The sequence below is a fragment of the Geotrypetes seraphini genome, chromosome 3 (assembly GCF_902459505.1).
Source record: "Geotrypetes seraphini chromosome 3, aGeoSer1.1, whole genome shotgun sequence".
Lineage (NCBI taxonomy): Eukaryota > Metazoa > Chordata > Amphibia > Gymnophiona > Dermophiidae > Geotrypetes > Geotrypetes seraphini.
The window spans coordinates 109,101,692-109,122,293 of record NC_047086.1 but is presented as its reverse complement, the minus strand read 5'-3'; the positions used below and the strand labels follow the sequence as shown (position 1 = coordinate 109,122,293).

The window sequence follows — 20,602 nt, the reverse complement described above, 5'->3', positions numbered from 1 at the left end:
GGACATTTTCCCTGCTTCTACTTTCAACGTTTAAGGCCTTAGGCCAAAAGGGGACTTAAAACGTTTTTTTTGATTATGCCTCTCCACATGAATATATCTGGGGGAAAGGTAACTAAAGTAGTGAATCCAAAATGTTGAGTGTGGCTAAATTTTTCCTGTCCATGAACACTTTGAATAAGTTACATTTGAACTTCTCTAGCTTTATTTTTTCATATAAAAGGATGGGAGTTTGGACTGTTGTACTACAACTTGTTTGGTCACAAGTATGTTATTATACTGTACTAGTATTTTAGCCCGTTACATTAACGGGTGCTAGAAGTCTGTCCGGCTCCCTTAGTCCCTTTCCACCTCCCCTCCTTCCCTGCCCGCGGTCCCGACAAACCTGCCGATTCTAGTAGCGTCTACAGCACTCTACACACACTGCTTCATGGCCTTCTACTGTCCTGATTTACTCTGGCACATCCCTGATGATATCATCAGAGATGCGGCAGAGCAAATCAGGGCAGTAGAAGGCCCCGAAGCAGTGTGTGTAGAGTGCTGCAGACAGGTTTGGAGTCTGGACCGTGGGAAGGGAAGGGGGGGCCGGTCAGACATCAGGAAAGGATGGGAGGGTCAGACCGTGAAAAACTTACTGTTTTTTTGCCGCGAGAGAGCAGGGAGTCCAGCGCTGGCGGCCAGTCCTGCCGCGTGTAGTTAGGTGCTGTAAGGCTGGAGACTTGTGCATGCGCACTCCTGCCGCCACAGACTTACATCTCACGGATCAGGGAAAACGGAACACGCAGGTAGGAGTGCGCATGCGCAGCTAGGGTTTTATTATATAGGATGCTTGTTATAGTATTACATTAAAATATTTTATTTTTCTGATGTAAAAACTGTACAGAGAAAGATATTTTGGAATCAACACTTTATGTGGGCATATGAAATAAGCCCACATTAATGAGAGGGGAAAACAAAAGAAACAATATTAAACAATTAAGATATAAGATCTACAATAACCTGGTTATTTATCAAGACTGATGTTTATCAGTAAATCTCTTAAACTACAATTTATTACAAAATCTTTTTTTTTTTTTTTTTTTTTTAATGTGAAGCTTCCTTATTGTTATAGCTCAAGTTGTTTTATATTATAAAGAATATAACATTTTAAATTTGACCAGACACTGTAGGGCAGTGGTCTCAAACTCAAACTCTTTGCATGGCCACATTATGGATTTCTAGGTACTTGGAGGGCCTCAGAAAAAATTGTTAATGTCTTGTTAAAGAAATGACAATTTTGCATGAGGTAAAACTCTTTATAGTTTATTAATCTTTCCTTTTGGCCAAGTCTTAATAATATTGTAATTTATAGCTAAAGAGCCATATGATCAAGAAACTGTTTTATTTTACTTTTGTGATTATGATAAACATACCAAGGGCCTCAAAACTGTACCTGGAGGGCCGCATGTGGCCCCCGGGCCACCCGTTTGAGACACTGCTGTAGGGGAATTTCAAAAGAAACTAGTTCCCACCGCAAGTACTCTGGCCTTCAAATGAAGAAATTTCCTCTGAAATTGTGTGGATTTGGCTACATTGGGATATTACCGTATTTTCTCGCATATAACGCGCGCGTTATACATGGTTTTTACAAACTGTGTATAACCTTGCGCGTTATATGCGTGAGCACGTTGTACAAATTTTTTTTACATAGTTCCCCCCCCCCCCCCCGCAGGACCGCTCACACCCCTACCCCGAAGGACCGCTCGCACGCACCCCCACCCCGAAGGACCGCTCGCACGCACTCCCACCCGCACCCCCACCCTGAAGGACCGCTCGCACCCCCACAGCCTCCCGACCCCCTCCCCCCATCATGTAGAAGCTCCTACCGGTGTCCTGCTGCTTCCTCTTGGCGGTCCCGGCCCTTCTGTGAGCCCTGCGCCTGTGCTGCTTCCTCTTCCGGCGGTTCACCCTTTCTCTAACGTCAAGCCCTCTTGCCCCGCCGACTCCCCGACATGATCGGGGCAAGAGGGAGCTCAAGCCCTCTTGCCCCAGCCAACCGCGGCACCCCCGACACAATCGGGGCAAGAGGGAGCTCAAGCCCTCTTGCCCCCCCCCGACATGATCGGGGCAAAAGGGAGCCCAAGCCCTCTTGCCCCGCCGACTCCCCGACAATATCGGGCCAGGAGGGAGCCCAAACCCTCCTGGCCACGGCGACCCCCACCCCGCACTACATTACGGGCAGGAGGGATCCCAGGCCCTCCTGCCCTCGACGCAAACCCCCCTCCCCCCAACGACCGCCCCCCCCGAAGAACCTCCGACCGCCCCCCCAGCCGACCCGCGACCCCCCTGGCCGACCCCCACGACACCCCCACCCCCCGTACCTTTGTGTAGTTGGCCGGACAGATGGGAGCCAAACCCGCCTGTCCGGCAGGCAGCCAACGACGGAATGAGGCCGGATTGGCCCATCCGTCCCAAAGCTCCGCCTACTGGTGGGGCCTAAGGCGCCTGGGCCAATCAGAATAGGCCCGGGAGCCTTAGGTCCCTCCTGGGGGCGGGGCCTTGGGCACATGGTCGGGTTGGCTGTGGGGGTGCGAGCGGTCCTTCGGGGTGGGGGTGCGGGTGGGAGTGCGAGGGGGTGAATCGGACGTCGGGGGGGGGGCATCAGGCTTTCAGGGTGGGGACAGGACTTCAAGGGGGAGAGGAGAGTCGGGGTGGGCGAAAGGAGAGTCGGGGTGGCCAGAGGAGAGTCGGGGCGGGCGAAAGGAGAGTCGGGCGGCGACTGGAGAGTCGGGCAGCATGCGCGGTATACGGGTGTGCGCGGTATATAAAATTTTCTGTACATAAATTTGTGTTTTCTGCGCGCTATACCCATGTGCGCGTTTTACACGGGTGCGCGTTATCTACGTGAAAATACGGTACTACTACTACTATACATTGGGATATTACTACTAATACTACTACTATCGATTATTTCTAGAGAACTACCAGATGTATGGTGCTCTGTATAGAGTCACAAAGGAGATAGTCCCTCCTTGAGTGTGCTTACAATCTAAACAATCAAGACAGGATGCCAGGGTAGGGGGTTACAGTTAGAGAGGATGGTTAAACTGCTGGCTAGGGTGGTGAGCAGAGGAGAATATGGTTATCAGTTGAAGGTTGTCTCAAAAAGGTAGGTTTTCAGCCTACTTTTGAACAAGGGAAGGGGTGTTGTGGACAGACTTGGGTAGTTTATTCTAGGCATATGGGGCAGTGAGCTGAAAGGAATGAAGTCCTGGAATTTGCAGAGGAGGAGAAAGGTACAGATAAAAGCAACTTATATGAGGAAAGGAGTTCTTGGGAAGGTATATAAGGAGAGATGTTTTTCTGTTTTGAAATGAGCCCTTAATCTGCCATTGCCTCAGGTACAAAGTAAGGACTAGATTTCCTAAAGTGTGATACTGCATTAGCACATGTTCTTGCCTTAAACTGTAGGGAACTCAAAACCAAATTCTAGCCCCTGCTCATGTCATCTCCTGTTACTCACCCCTTGACTTCCAATTTCATTTCCTACAGCTTTTGCTGTAGGGTCTTGTCTCTTCTGCTTGTGCTTTATTTTTCTAAATTTGAGTCAATTAATTTTATATTTGGCGCGGGTCTTGCCCTGGTGCTGCGGATTCACCCTGCGGGGACATCCTTCGGTCGGAGATCGCAGATTTTTACATTTCATATTGTCTGCTTCTGGGAGGGGGGTTTCCCTGCTGCTGCAGTAAGCCCCCTGGACAGCCATCTCACCCTGGGTTCGTCCGCTTATGAGTAGAGCGCAGACTACACAGTTCTGTGGAGGTGCGATCGGGACCGGATTGTGTGTCTTCCCTATTTATCCTGAGAGGTCCTGGTAGTCACTGTCTGAGGTGACAAGGAAGGTGAGGCGGTCAGAAGACCTGAAATCCAGTTTTCTCTGCTCCTGAGGTACTGATCTCCTTGCTTGCTCTGTGTTTAGCTGGCTTGCCATTGATTTCTATTGCAACACTGTGAGTGTCTTTGTACCCACGGGTTTGATGATTTTGGGGGGGTCCTGGAAAAGGATTTTTGGGTGGTTTCCCTGCATGCCCTAGCACCCCCCCACACCTGTAAAATAGCAAAATCACTGTTAAAATTAGGAAGAGACAAAATTACAGGAACATGAAGGCACCTATTTACATTATCCTTTGGGGTTTTGAGGAGTTCTTCTTAATGCACTTAGCAGGTTAGTTCCTAGCTACTCAGGAGGTTAATTTGTTGTTCATTGTTAATGGTTGTTAATCATTATTCTTTTGTCATAAGTTACAGAGCAGAACAGAATCTGGTTTGTTGCTGGGGTAGTTCCCTGTGCCCCTCCTTTTCTTCTGTTACAGTGGAATTCGATTGCTTTGGTACTAACTGAAGGGAGATGTGTTCTCCACTGCTGAAGAGGAGGAGTTGGAAGATTAGAGTGACACCCTTCTGCAAAGTTTGCAACTATGGGGATGCAACAAAAAGTTTGTGACTATGGGGAAGCAACAGCTACAGTGCAGAATCCTATGTCTTATAAAAGAAAGAAGATCAACGAGATAAGAACCTAATCTTCCATTATTTTGTGGTTTTTTAAAATTATCCGGTTGGAGGTTTCTGATGCTGCAGAGGATCCCGGTCACTCCAGGGCATCTCTGGCTACAAGAAGATAGCAGACTCTCAGGGCTGAGGTCTGTAGTCCACAGACACATGCCTTGCGCGATTCCTGTGTGCCCACTTACCATCAATAGTTCTCAGAGCACAGGGTCCATTCCCTTGGGCACAATCTTGCCTCAGGTTCGTCCGCAGTAGACTTGAGCGACTCACCCTAGGTTCTGTCCACAGTAGGCTTGAGCTTAGACTGAGCGGTTCCTGTGGCAGCAGTATTCAGGTTTGGGGCTGACTACGTTCCTCTCCCCGCAATGTTGCATGGCTCTGGCAGAGGTTTGAGGGTCCAATTTCAGTCCAAAGAAACAAGCCATCTGTTGGATTCCAGGCTTGTCTAAGGTAAAAATCTCTCCTCTTTGATCAAAGGAAAACCTTTGCAGCTGCAGCACAGTGAGTAAGGCTATTGCAGTCTATGAGGAAAATCGGTGGGGAGTTAAGAACATAAGAATAGCCTTACTGGGTCAGACCAATGGTCCATCAAGCCCAGTAGCCCGTTCTCATGGTGGCCAATCCAGATCACTAATACCTGGCCAAAACTCAAGGAATTGCAATATTCCATGCTACTGATTCAGGGCAAGCAGTGGCTTCCCCCATGTCTTTCTCAATAACAGACTATGGACTTTTCCTCCAGGAACTTGTCCAAAACCTTCCTTAAAAGTAATTTTTAAAGATTTCTGAGGTTTGGGATCAGGTCCCTCCACCTGCCAAAACCCCTTCCTTGCATTTTTTCTCCCAGAAGCATGCCAAACGAACCTTGTGAAGCAAATTTGCGAGATTTGCGGCCCACAGCTTGGCAGTATCTTCAACTGCTAGGATCCATGGTAGCCAGAATAAATGTCGTGCCTTGGGCAAAAGCACACGTGCTTTTTTCAGGAGTCACTCCTTTTAAGGTTGGCTCTCTCAAGGTACAGATAGCCGAACATTTTTCGTCAGCGTGTAAGTCAGTAAGCACTTGTTGGCGTCCCATTCAGATGTATCCAGATTTTTGAAGAGTGCCTTACGCCCATTCAGATGTATCCAGATTTTTGAAGAGAGCCTTATGCCTTTGCTCTGTCTTGGAACCTTAATCTGGTTCTGTTGGCCTTGCACAAGAGGGAGAGATTAGGTTCTTACCTTACTAATCTTCTTTCTTGTAAACAGGAATGGTAGTCTTGACGTCCACCCTGTCAGATGTATAGTACTACCTGCTTTCTGTTTCTGAGTTTTTGAGGCAGGAGCGATCTTCCCACGCTCCTGCCCCATGCAGATCGTTCACAGGAAATGGCTCGAGAGACTACAGGAGCTCAAGGCAGCCATTTCCTGTGAGCAATCTGCACGGGGCAGGAGTGTAGGAAGATTGCCCTGCCCCGAAAACCCACTAGACCACCAGGTAAGGTTTAAGGGGGGGCTTTCAGGGCTTAAAATAGCTAGGGGAAGCGGGGGTTAGGGGCAAAACCGGCCCAAATATTATTCGCAGTTTTTTAATATTCGCGGACTGGCTCTGCCCCTAACCCCTGTGAATACGGAGGGGGAAGTGTATACAAAAATAGACAAATATACCCCCTCCCTTTTTACTAAACTGCGATAGCGGTTTTTAGCTCAGGGAGCTGCGCTGAATGCCTCGCGCTGCTCTCGATGCTCATAGGCTCCCTGCACTAAAAACTGTTATTGCGGTTTAGTAAAAGGGAGCCATAGTACAAAATATAGACAGCAGATATAAATTCTCAAAACGGACACATTTTGATCACTAAACTGAAAATAGAATCATTTTTCCTATCTTTGTTGTCTGGTGATTTCATGTGGGAGAAAATAAATTTATCTTAATCAAATTAGCTTGGAAGTCTGCAATTAAAATTTATAAACTGCATATTTCAACAGCTAAAAAAATCCATTATTCCTCAGAAATAGGGTTGGGCAAAAATAATCCTAAAATATTATTCCAATTGATGCATAATCTGATTTGAGTCTCCTACTGTAGGAGTTGCTGTAAAGCAATCCCAACCATCAGCATAGAGTCTTGCTGATTTTTTCTAAATAAAATAGTTATTGGTACATCAGAAAGGGTGGTAGATGTGTAGAACAGTCTCCTGGTAATAATAATAATAATAACAGTTTATATACCGCAATACCGTTAAGTTCTATGCAGTTTACAATAGATTAAGCGAGGTACAAATTGATTAAATTTAAGAGGGGGGAAGAGGAGAGTTAAAGGACCGGAAATGCGTTGTTGAGGAGAAAAAGATTAATAGGACAGAGGAATCACTATGGAGGAGAAAGAAGATGAGTGGGTCAGTTGTCTAGATAACTTTAGGAACAGTTGAGTTTTTAGATGTTTTCTGGTAGAGGTGGTGGAGACAGAGACTGTGTCTGATTTCAAGAAAGCCTGGGATAGGCACCTGGGATCTCTTAGAAGAGAGGAAGAGATAATGGTTACTGCGAATGGACAGACTGGATGTGCTATTTGGCATTTATCTGCCAACATGTTTCTGTTTCTATCTAAAGAATACTTCCTGATCTACTGAACAAAATGATAATATCCTAGATACAGTACTTCTATTTCTGGAATTAGCAGACCAGGTTTGGAATAAATTTGATGATATAACTGTTGCTTATTTAAATCACTTGTTAAAAGAATTTTTCTACATGTTCTTGTGTTTTAGACAAATGTCCTTCATATCTTTTTTTTCCTAAGATTTCAGATGTTATTATATCATGGCTGTTTGTTTTTTTCAACAGTTTATCTGCGGGGTCCTTATCATCTGAATTGGGGAATATTATTACCTATAATCTAGGGACCAAGGGTCAGTTTATACATTTCTTACCAATCATACAAAACCCCATATGGAAAAAAGAACAACCTCTGCAACACTAGAAGAAGGCTTTCACACACACTCATACAGCATAAGTGAGCAGGAGTAATACAAACACACACATAAAAAAGAAAAAAGAAGTGGAGAAAAAGCTCCTTTCCTTTAACCCTTCATTGTAGCTCCTTTTCAACCTAACCCTGTAAACCATGCCAAGCTCTATGCTTGTGGAGATGGTGCAGTATACAAACCTAAAGTTTAGTTTAGTTTAGTGATGCCTCGATGAAGGCCTCGAACTGTGATGAGAACTGTGCCTGGAAGCAGATCTCGAAGATCGAGGAGACTTCGCATCGGAGATGGAAGCAGCTGATGGTATTAAAGAATGTAGGCTGTAGATAGAAGCTCCAGAGGCTTGGTGGAAGAACCTCGATGCACTCCCAAAGACTCTGCTCCTTGTATATAGTGTGAGGATTCCTTCCGAGGCACTTGCAAAGATTCTGCTCCTTGCTGTACGTGCTTTGATGCCAGACCAGACACTCGCAGAGACTTTGCTCCCTGCAAAGAGTGTGTTAGCTTAGACTGAGGCAGGGGAAGCGGCTCGACCTCGCGGGAGTCTGCTGAATGCCCAGGCTGGATAAGAGGTAGAAACTTCGGTCTCATTTTAGTAAGGAACTGAATGAATTGCTCCTCCAACATGGTCTGGAAAGAAGCCGGCAATGATGGATCCGCGTCTGAAACCGGACCACCTGCTTTGGCTGGAGGTTCCCTCGAGGGAGTGTGAGTGTGCTTCGACTTGAAAGTCTTAGGCACTTTAATCACTACCACTGGAACTGTCTGCTGAGCTATCTGACCTGAAGAAACAGGGGAAGATACAGCAGATGTCGTTGAAGAAAGAGCCGCTGCAAACGACGACGGTCTGATGAGGCTTGAGGTGGAAGCAGTGGAAGCAGGAGGAACCTCGGTAGGAGTCGAAGCCGAGGTCACCTTTGAAGTCGAGGGATCAGAAAAATAATCCATCTCAAAGAGCTTGTCCACCAAAATACAACGACGATTGAAGGCTCGAGGCTGAAGCATAGCACAGCGCAGGCACGACTTCGGATGATGTTTCGGACAAAGGCACTTGAGGCAGCGACGATGTGGGTCCATAAGAGAAATCGCACGCTGGCACTTGCTACACTTCTTGAAGCCCGTGACAGGCCGGAACATAGAAATAAAAATAGCCGCCGCAAGAAAGAAATAAAATAAGAACAGCGATTTGTGAGGAAAAAAATAAAAACCGCGGTTCAGAGAAGGCACAAAGTAACAAAGTTAAACGCAGAGAATCAAAGACGGACTTCTCGGCTCCGCAGAAAACTGAGAACTGAGGAGACGTGCCCTGCGCTGGGCGGAAAGGCACTCGCGCATGCGCAGTGCGGGCGACTCGAAACTTTGAGTTTCTTCAAGCAAGTCTGCTTGTGAGGCATCCGCATCGGGGCTCCGTTGATGATGTCACCCATATGTGAGAATAGCTGCCTGCTTGTCTTGGGATAACAGTGTTCTTCAACCGCCGATCCACGGTGCGATCAATGTGGCGTTATTTTCGAGCCAGCTCCCTCTTCCTAATTGATTCAGTGCACAAAGCCACTGGCAGTGGCTCCTACGGGCATCCTGCGCCGGAACCGGAAGCCTTCTCTATGACGTTGCAACATCAGAGGGAAGGCTTCCAGATGAGGCACGGAAGGTGCAATTAGTACTATTATGGGGGCGGGGTCTGGTGTGGGGATTGGGTAGGGATGGGCAGGGTCTGGCCCACGCTAGTCCACAGAATAATTCTTTTATTTCTGCCGGTCCATAGGTATAAAAAGGTTGAAAAACACTAGTATAAACAACAGTTTCACTCTTCTTTTGTTTATGTTATTACAATCTGGAATAATTTACCTGTTCAAATAAGGACTAAAGTTTTGTTAAAAAACTGAAATTTGTTTGTACGATTTAGTATAATTTTTATTATATGATGATACAGTTAAACCTTGGATTGCAAGTAACTTGGTTTGCAAGTGTTTTGCAAGACAAGCAAAACATTTGATTAAATTTTAACTTGATATACAAGCACTGTCTTGCAATACAAGTACATACAGTATACACACATCACAACTGAGCTGATAGTTGTTCTCTCTCTCTGACGTTGCGGGAGTGTAGTGACTGTGCTAAACGAGCAAAGTCTTGCAATACAAGTACATACAGTATACATCAGTCACATCATCACAGCTGAGCCAATGGTTCTCTCTCTGACGCTGTAGTGATTGTTCTAAACGAGCGAGGTCTTGCAATACAAGTACGTATAGTATTTTGTATTAAAGATTTTGGGTTGTAGAACAAATCGTCTTAGTTTCCATTATTTGCTATGGGGAAATTCGTTTTGATATGAGTGCTTTGGATTACAAGCATGCTCCTGGAACGAATTATGCTCGCAAACCAAGGTTTTACTGTATTTTAAATATTAATTGCCTTTGTATTTTTCCATAGATTATATGGCTTCTTGGATGTAAATTGCCTTGAATCCTGTTGATATAGTGCAAGTCATAAGTTTTGTATTATCATATTTCCCTGAAAATAAGACACTGTCTTATATTAATTTTGGGCCCAAAAAAGGCACTAGGTCTTATTTTTGGGGATGTCTTATTTTTTTCATGTACAATGATCTCTCCCTTCCTCTCCTCCACCCTAATTCTTCCTATTTCCTTTCCCTCCCCCACATGTGCATCTTTTCTCCCCTCTCACCCATCCCCTTGTGCAGTATCTTTCTATCCCTCCCTCCCATCCCTTGTGTAGCAAAACTCTTGCATCCCCTCCACCGTGTGTGCACCCCCTCCTTATCTTTCCCTCCCATCCAAACCACCAGACCAAAATAAATACCTTATAAAAAACCGGCAGCGTTGGCAACAATCTAGACAGGCTGCTACGTGGCATTCTATCACCTGGGCGTTCCTCTGCCGCGTTGCTGATGACATCATCAGCAACGCTGCAGAGGAACGCCCAGAAGATAAAAGGCTGTAAAGCAGCCTGTCTAGATTGCTGTTGATGCTGCTGGTTTGTTATAAGGTATTTATTTCGGTCTGGCGATTTGGATGGGGGGGAGCGCTGCTGGCCACTAGGGCTTATTTTCGGGGGTAGGTCTTATATTAAGACCTATTCTGAAAATCGTGCTAGGGCTTATTTTCGGGGAAACACGGTAGATTAGATTGGTTATTCCCATTTCTAGATCATTGATGAATATGTTAAAAAGCAGTAGTCCCAGCACAACCATCAGAACCTCCTTAAGTTCCTTCCCATTACCCTTGTATCCTGTTTGGCCATCTTGTTTTTTTTACCTTCAGTTTAACTCCTCAAGAACACAAGTCTTCTGAAATTTGTTCTTCTTCACTTTCTTTCCTATTTGTGTTTGTGTTTTACAGTCCTTCTTGGTCCATCATCTGTGAATACAAAACAAAAATGTTTGCTAAGCAGTTAAGCTTTATCCTCATTACCTTCTGCATAACTTATCCCCCTTCACACTTGATTTCACAATTCCACTTTTACACTTTCTCCTACCATTCTTGATCTCCCTACTTCTAGACAACACCACAGCAAGGATGTCCAAATCAGTGTCTGCCATATTAAAATCACTTATTGGTTGGTGATACTTCCACTTTCATAGCTGTACTGTAAGGGACAGATTCTGTATAGGACACCCAGTCTCAGAAGCTGCCTAAGCGGCTTATGAGAATCACACACAGCGCATATAACACCATGATTCTTTAACGGGCATCCATGTCTCAGGCGCTGGTTAGAGAATTGGGTTGCTGCTGAGCTTATCATAACAAGGGATCTCCCTGGCATGATAAGTTTAGTGGATCTCCCCCCCCCTCCCCCTGCAACGACTACTGGCAGAAGGGATGCCCAGTCCCTCCTACTGAAAATCATCCCCCCCCCCTGAACATCGCCGGAAACATTGCCTGCAGGAGGGATGCTCAATCCCTCCTGCCAGAACCCCGGACCCCTGCCCCCCCGAACATTGCCACAAAGATTTGGGGGCGGGGTGGGGGAGGGGGAGTTTGGGGGAGGGAGCTCTGGCAGGGGGTGGAGGGGGGCTACTTTACAGGGTGGGGAAGTGTCCGGCAGGTGGGACTGCGCATCCCTCCTGCCGGTGATGTTCATGGGGATGGTGGGTGTCCAGAAGGAGTGTCTGGGCATTACTCCTACTGGCGTTCTTTGCGGTGATGTTCAAGTGTGTTTGTGGGTATCCGAGTTTCCAGCAGGAGATACTGTGCATCCCTGCTGCTGGTGATCTTTGCGGTGATGTTTGGGGGAGGGGGGTGTTTCCAGGATTCTGGCAGGAGAGATTGGGCATCCCTCCTACCAGTAATGTTTGTTGGGGGGGAGGTTTCCAGCAGGAGGGATTGGGCATCCCTCCTGCCAGTAGTCTTCACTTGGGGGGGGGGGGTAGTTGCTAAACTTATCGCGGCAGGGAGATCCCTTACCATGATAAGCTCGGTGGCTGCTGCTGCTTAAAATGTAGGCCAGCATTTTGCTCTTCTACATTTCAGGTGCGTAATGCGGGCCTAGGGAGGCATGTAGGGCCACCTAGGCCCACCTAAGTTTGCCTAAGGCCACTTACAGGCGAAGCCATTCTCATGCCTAGCCTTAGGCAAGCTTAGGTGGGCCTATGCGCCTCCCTAGGCTCCTGGAGATGCCTACAATGTAGGCAGCCTGCCTCGGGATGTTTAAAAAAAAAACCCCAAAAAATGTGTATCCTGATTGTACTTAGCTTACTACTACCTAACCAGCCAATCGGGACGCTGTCTATAGAATTTCCCCCCTAAATGCCCATTTAAAGGGTTGATTGAGTTGACTGAATGTAATTGTCAAATTTTAGAGAGCGTTATATGGATCCCCCATAGCAATGCCCCTGATGGTGTATTTCATGAATGCATAGATATAGTAATAAACAGCATTAATAAGGAAACTTTTGTAATAAAGTATGATCACTTTGACAAAACCTTTGGCCTTTGCAGTTATTTGGATTTATTTATATGAGTAGGAATTGTAATTAAAAGTGCATTCAGAAAGATTTATACAGATGAAAAGAAATTTCTCCACCAGTTAGAAAAAACTTTTAGTCATGGGCATTTTGTTTATGGAATGAACATGTGCTATATTTTTTTTACTGATGCAAAATTGTATTTATTGAATCTTGAAATTCTAAGCTAAAGTTCTATTTTTCTCTTAGCCCTCAAACACCCCCGTCGTGGGAAGAAACAAGATGATGAAGCCCGCTCTTGCTTGAATGGCGACATGGAAGTTGGGAGAGGTTGTCGATCAAAGAGCAAACGATTTGAAACATTGAATCAAAGCTTATTGTTTGATCAGTTGGTTAATAGGTGTGTATGGATTTTATAACTGCATTTTATTTACAGCTTCTCTATGTTCCTGTGACAACTTTTCTCTGCTGGCTGAAAAGCACCCTCCCTACTGAGAATTTTAGGGCTACCTTAAGAGGCCTGACTCTGAGGGAGTGCTTAAAGGGGGACCTGCAGTTTCCTATATACTGTATTGCATTCATATGCAATTGAGGTTCCCAGTCTCCTCATCTCACAAGATCCTTCTGCAATTTCTTGCATTGTTCTTTTAATTATTTTTATATACCGCAATACCACAAACAGTTCAGAGTGGTTTACAGAGGAAGAGACTGTATACAGACAGCGATATTACAAAAAACTTTCTAAATTACATTAACATGGTAAGATTAATCAATTTTTCCTGGAAGTGTTTTAGAAGTACATCATGGTAGAAATGGAGTCAGAGAAATTTGTCAGAGATAAGTTTTGATTGACTTCCTAAAAGTTTGGTAAGAAAGAGCGTTTGAGATAAAGTTGGCTAAATATTTATTCCATTTGCCTGCTTGAAATGATAATGTTCTATCAAGGAATCTCTTGTAGATACATCCCTTCAAGGATGGGAAAGCGAACAAGTAGGCACTATGTGCTTCTAATAATTTTGTATCATCTGCAAAATTGATCACTTCACTCATTTCCTTTTCCAGATTATTTGTTAACATTTTAAACCACACAGCTCCCAGTACAGATGTTGGGTCACTCCACTATTGACCATTTTTATTTAGAAAACTGACCATTTAGCCTTTTCTTCTCAGTTATAAGTTCATGAAAACACCCTGCTTGAGATTCCATGACTTTTTAAATTTCGTATCCTTACAAGAGGAGTTCTCAGTTTGAACCAAAACCAAACCAGCAACCAAAATTTAATAGAAACTAATCCCTCCTCCTCTGTGATTGCTGTTACTGCTCCCCCCAATGATCACTGTGCCCCATACCCACCACCCAAAGGCCTCCCCTCCCAAGCATATTTTTAAACCTGGTGGTCTAGTGGGTCTTCATGCAAGTGTGATTCCCAGTCACTCTTGCCCCTGCTGTTTTGTAGCCAAAATGGTTGCTACAGGAGGTCCTAGTGGTCATTTTGAGATTGGAACCAGCATAAGCAGGAGTGACTGGAGATTGGAACCAGCATAAGCAGGAGCAATCTCAAGGTACGGGGCAGAGCATAATCATGTGTGGGGGAAAGCAGAGTGGAGAGTGAATGTGGGGAGGCAGAGATGAGGGAGGGGTGACGGGGTTTACACTCAAGCTTCCCAGGCTATTGAGCCATTTGACTTAACGTTGGCCATTTTCTCCTCCATGTAAAAGATGGTACCATCTCCAAAATAAAAAAGCTCTCAATTGTAATTTGACCACTCCTATTATGATCCACATAATTGGTGTGTCCAGTGTCTGGGTCCTGAATGTTGGGACATTACCTTCTGTCTCTGTATGCAAAAGAGATCACTCAAAGCCCAGAAACTTCAGTTCAAAAATATTTTTGGTACCTTGTCAGTATCATAAGAACATAAGAATAGCCTTACTGGGTCAGACCAATGGTCCATTTAGCACAGCAGCCCGTCCTCACGGTGGCCAATCTACCTGGTAAAACCCCAAAGAGTAGCAACATTCCACGCTACCGATCCAGGGCAAGCAGTAGCTTCCTCTATGTCTGTCTCAATAACAGACTATGGACTTTTCCTCCAGGAAATTGTCTAAACCTTTCTTAAAACCAGCTATGCTATCCACTCTTACCACAACCTCTGGCAATGCAATCCAGAGCTTAATTATTCTCTGAGTGAAAAATATTTCCTCCTATTGGTTTTAAAAGTATTTCCCTGTAACTTCGAGTGTCCCCTAGTCTTGGTAATTTTTGACGGAGTAAAAAATCTATCCACTTGTACCTGTTCTACTCCACTACAGCTTCAGCATCCTGGGGTTGTAGGTTCAAACTCACGCTGCTCCTTGTGACCCTGGGCAAGTCATCTAATTCCCCCATTGCTCCTGGTACATTAGATAGATTGTGAGGTTGCCGGGACAGTCAGGGAAAAATGCTTAATTCATATAAACCATTCTGCGCTCTCCTGGGAGAATGGTATAGAAAAAAAAAAATAATAATAGTATACCATAGGTAGGTTGAAGCTGTTCACATCTGTGTGCTGCATATTTGATCCCATTTCTGCTGTTTTAGTTTCTTCTTCTATTTTGAAAGATTTTGACTTTTTGTTTTGCAAATATTTTCTAAAGATACTGTCATCAAACCATGTTCTTCTGAGCTTTTCCCCCTCATATTCTAATTTAAAAGCTGCTCCATATCCTTTATAGTTGTTGGTGCTAATAGCTGAATTGTTTGTTTGTTGGTGCTAATAGCTGAGTTATAAAGTTAAAATTTTGGTGGGATACATTTTTACATATTCTCTCTGACTTTTACAGAGCTGTGGTAGAGGTTTCTATCGTGGGCTTGCGAGGTAAATGCTCCGACACTCATAAAATTCTTATGAGCTTCGGAGCATTTATCTCGCTGGTCTGCAGTAAAAACCTCTACCGCAGTTTTGTAAAAGGAGCCCTCTAGTAATAACTAGTGTGTGTGTTTGGTTTTATTTTTTTAATTCTTGAAATATTTATCTACCTTGCATCTAAAATTTTATCTTTTTACTTTTCATGCCTGCTTAATTGCATTATTTGTCAATGTTCTTTCATGAATTTACAATTTATATACATTTGATATAATTTTGGTTATAAGTATCTAAAAGTTGATATGTTCTGTAGTTTCATGGAAAAAGTAGTAGGACTTCATTTTTTGGGCTGAATGATTTAGCTTTTGTCAAGGTGTCCTGCCTAAGAGAATGGATTTATATTAAAACAGACCTTATAACACTATTCATGACCCTTCCCACTGCTTTCTAATGAAAAAGGTGACCCTATTATGCATTTACTATTATTTAAACCTTAATTTTTACAATCCTGAATTTTAGTCATTCATTTTGTTTGTTTATAGCACTGCTGAAGCTGTTCTGCAAGAAATGGACAACATAAATATCAGGCGCAGTGGAAAATCAAGAGAGGTGGAACGGCTGAGAATGTGGACAGATACAGAATTTGTAGGTGTTTGATTTTACAATTTTAACAGAAGTTGATAAGTTCTTCAAACATAAATGATCTCTGACTTTTTCCTCACACTAATAATGATTTATTTGTTTCTGTCTTCATTTGTTACCTTTTTAAAAACTAATTTGCATAAAGCACATGTTTATTCTGTCGACAAGTATGTTTATATGTTTATTAAGATACTTATATACCACCCTTCGCAATACCATCAAAGTGGTTTTTACATTTAGGATTAAGTTGGATACTTAAGGGGTGCTATTATGTGATGACACCAGAATGGAACAGCTCTCTGAGAACTAAGAACTAGAGTGTGTTTCTGATCATTCATGGTCCTTCCTATGCACAGCAGTCCCTTCAGTTTTCTCACTTTTACTTTTTTTTACATGCTATTCCAAACAGATATGAAAACAAAACACTTTGAGAAAATTATTTGAAGACAACAACTGTCCCTTAGCAACAGCAGCAGATGAATCCAGAGACTAGTAGGCTAGCACACATCTACCAGCAGGTGGAGATAGAGGACTGATTTGCAGATGCTCTTCTTGGATGGAACTCCTCCTGGCCAATTAGTGTACTCTACCACCAGCAGGCAGATGGGTGCTAAGTCCTCTAGCTCCTGGCTTCATCGATGGAAAAATTCTATTAACTCCTGTTGTTTCATACTTCAGTTGAGTTTGGGGTGTCTGGCTGAGCGGTGTTGGCTTTAGGGGCTACACCTGGGCCCCCCCCAGGCCCCTTCCCCACCCTTCCCCTATTGGTCCAGGGGGTTCCTGGATCTCTACCTAAGTTTCTTCTGTCCCTTGTTAAAAAAAAAAAAAAAGGAGAGACCGATCTTGGGTATGAGCAGCTGCAATTAACAGCGTTCCTAATTCTGTCTATGCTGGAAGGGTAAGTGTGTGTTTTTAATTTTGAAATTTATTTTAGCCGTCTTTCGTGCTTCATGACTTGCTTTTTCTTGGCCATGCCGATTGTGCGATGCTTGCATGGTACACCGCAGCGAACTCCATTGGGAATTGTTGGCTAGCTGTGCTATTGGGACCGTTTAGGAGTTCAGCTTGTCACCGGAGAAGGTGTCGTTTCCATGCAAATGCAGGACCAAAAACTAAAAGTACTAATATTCAAACAAACCCTAAGATGCAAGACTCTTTAAGCAGTACAACCCCCAGAGAAAACCAAGCAAATGCATTTCTTCCTGAACAGACAGCAGATGCAAAATCACTAAATAAAAGCATTTCCTCTACCTTTGTTGTCGCTCGCCCTCCATGTGTCTTGCTTTCTGACCTGCCCCCCCCCGGTGTTAGCTTCAGGCTGGTCCATGGTGCGATCAACGCAGGGTCTTCGGGCTGGCTCCCTGAGTGCTGCATTGCACAAAGCTGTGGGAAGCGGCTCCTCGTGCGCGTCCCACACCTCATCTGGAAGCCTTCCCTCTGACTTTGCGACGTCAGAGAGAAGGCTTCCGGATCAGGCGCAGGCCATGGGTAGAAGCCTTTTCCCATGGCTTTGTGCACTGTAGCACTCAGGGAGCCAGCACAAAGATGCCGCATTGATTGCACAGAAGACTGCCGGCTACTGAACAATCTCTTGGGCCCGATGGAGGTGCCGGCCCTGTGGACCAGCAGAAAATTTCTGCGGACTGGCGGTTGAAGCTGAGCCGCGAGCTGCACTCAAGTGGATAAAGAGCCGCATGCGGTTCGCGAGCCGTGGTTTGCTGACCACTGATGTAGAGTAAACGGCAATCTTTTATGCATTAAGATGGCAACACCCCTTTGCTTCCCACTGAAGGTAGAAGAGTAGACTTCCCCCCACCCAACCCCTCAGCAGCTTGGCATGCTTGATCTGAGAAAGGTGGGTCTCTTACAAATATGCTATATCAGTACCCAGCTTCCTGAGATGAGTCAATATCCATGAACGCTTAATGGGAGACTTGACTCCATCCACATTAAGCGTAGTCACTTTCAAATCAGCCATAACCACAGACTATCTGGATGCCCAGCTAAACTCCGCTGCAGATTGAGTATGTGCTACCAACCACAATGCCCTCAGTACCTCATTCCACTCCCACACCCACCCTCCCCACACACCCCACAAACATACACAGGCATACCCCCTCCCCCCCCCCACACCAGACCAGGTGTACCCTGGCATAGTTTTAGTCCCCATATCACTGTATGCTTCTCAAGGGAGATGTGCATCTAATTTACCCTTACATGTATCACTCTATGCCACTCTTAAGGAGAGGTGCATCTAGTTTATCCTAGAACGGTGGATTCTGCAATTACTTCCTCTGGGAGAGCATTCCAGGTGTCCACCACTCGCTGCGTGAAACAGAACTTCCTGATATTTGTTCTGGACCTGTCCCCCCTCAGCTTCAGTCTATGTCCTCTTGTCCGTGTCACATTGGACATTGAGTATTTTGAAAGTCTCGATCAGATCCCCTCGCAGTCTCCTCTTCTCAAGGGAGAACAACCCCAGTCGTTCCTCGTAGTCCAGGTTCTCCATACCTTTCACTAGCTTCATTGCTCATCTTTGCACCCTCTCTAGCAGTTTTATATCCTTCTTTAGGTATTGAGACCAATGCTGGATGCAGTATTCCAGGTGCGGTCTGACCATGGCTCTTTAGAGCGGTATTATAAATTTCTCTGATCTACTCGTAATTCCCTTCTTTATCATGCCTAGCATTCTATTTGCTTTCTTCGCCGCCGCCGCACTTTGCGCCGACAGTTTCAGGGTCCTATCTATCAGTACACCCAGGTCCTTTTCCTGTTCGTTCTTTCCCAGAGTTACAGCTGACATACTATACTTGTGATCTTTATTTTTTCTGCCTAAATGCATCACTTTCCATTTTTCCACATTAAAATTCATCTGCCATTTATCTGCCCACTTCTCCAATTGATTCAAGTCGCTCTGGAGTTCCTCGCTGTCCTTCTGCGATCTGATTGCCCAGTATAGCTTTGTGTCGTCTGCAAACTTGATGATTTCACTGGATGTTCCTTCTTCCAGGTCATTTATGAAAATATTAAATAAGATGGGTCCAAGTACCGAGTCTTGCCTACTGGTTGGGTCAGCCTTACTCAGGGGCAGATGGAGTAGAATGGCATACCTCTTTGTAGTGACTAGATTTTAAGCGCTGAAGGGACAGGGGCTGTCTCTTCCATGAGTCTGCATTGCACTACATATACTTAGAAGGGCCGCAACAGTATAAGCTGTTTCATATTGCTTTATCATTTGCTAGAAGCAGTTAAGGCAGAAAGGAACTGGAAAAGAATGCTCAAGGTTTATTTTGTTTCTGTGAATTATGTCCTCAAAAAGCTCCTGGCATCTGTGAATTTCTGACATCGGCTCCCCCTGCTATTGAGGACATAACTTAGAGAAACAAAGACACACCCCGGGCATCCTATTCCAGTTCCTTCGTGCAGTAACTGCTTCTGGCAAATGATAAGGCAATGCACAAGCGGAAAGCTGAGCTGGAAGCCACAGGGAGCCCCCGAAGGACACAGTTAAAACTGTGTATAGGGAACTTGAACTTAAACCCAGCTGAAGTGGTGTCCTTGCACAGCCCTGGTTTTTAACTGGTTTATATTCGTTCACAGCGCAATCGGGATTTCTCCCTGTTGGCAGCGCCATCGCAGTACCACCACTGTTGTGTCCATCCACCAATGCAGAGCTCACAGTTTGATTTTTGCCGACAGGGCAGGGTTCTTAACCTAGTCTTCAGGATATACCCAACCAGTCAGGTTTTCAGTCAATCAGCCCCTGTTTTTTGGAAAGCTTGGTTGGTCTTCTTTTCCCTACCTGACCTGCAGCAGCACACAGCCGACTGGAAGTCTTCCCGATGTCAGCGCTGACGTCGGAGGGAGGGAGGGCTTTGCTTAAGCTGGGCTTGCAAATTGGCAAAAAATTGGTTGTTAGGGATCTCCCACTGCTCCTTAAAGTGAGCAAATGTGGAGAATGTGCCTGTATCCCCATCAATCATATCATAAAGAGTGAGAGCCCCCTTAGAGGCCCAAGCTACAAAAGGGGTATGACCTAATCCCAGTGAGAAAGTGGGATTACCCTGATGCTGCAGGAATGGAGATGCTAAAGGTGATTTTGCCTGAGCTCTGCGCCACCACTGCCAAGCCAAACATAAGGGCTTCAGAAACTGTAGTTTAGAGGGCAAGACCCCCCAGTTCCATGGGGAGAGTGGAATAGGTTAAAAAATGTGAAAGGAGCACACCAGCCCAACATCCACCCAGGAGGGGAAAACCAAGCGGACCCCGAAACCCCTTCGTGGATGAAGCGCATAAGGCCCACCACATTATACGCTCTAACATCGGGGAGGCCGAGACCCTCCTCCCTATTTGGGGAGGGTCAGTTTAGTATAGCTGATGTGCAGCGACTGATGATGCCATAGAAACGCAGTGAATATGGAGTGAAGTTTGCCAACATCATGCTGCAAGATCCAGAAGGGCACCCTCTGTAATGGATATAAAAGTTTGGGTAATAGTATCATCTCAACTAAAACAGCCCGCCCAAGCAGTGACAATGGGAGATCTTTCCACGCACGGCAATGAACCCTAATTTTTTCGATGACATCCAGAATATTACATTTATATAGAACCCGAGGGTCAGGATGTAAATAAATTCCAAGATATCTCATCGGTTTATGCACCGGTGTTATAGGCA

The 20,602-nt window shown here is 45.0% G+C and overlaps 1 protein-coding gene across 3 annotated transcripts in view; it reads left to right on the top strand.

Moving 5' to 3' along the window:
* ATAD2B (ATPase family AAA domain containing 2B) overlaps nt 1–20,602 on the top strand; it is a 528,611-nt gene that overhangs the window by 38,204 nt on the left and 469,805 nt on the right. For all 3 annotated transcript variants that reach the window (XM_033936345.1, XM_033936343.1, XM_033936342.1), the window contains exons 4-5: nt 12,688–12,838; nt 15,828–15,930. In XM_033936345.1, the coding sequence (XP_033792236.1) occupies nt 12,688–12,838; nt 15,828–15,930 (254 nt within the window). The remainder of the gene's footprint in view (nt 1–12,687; nt 12,839–15,827; nt 15,931–20,602) is intronic.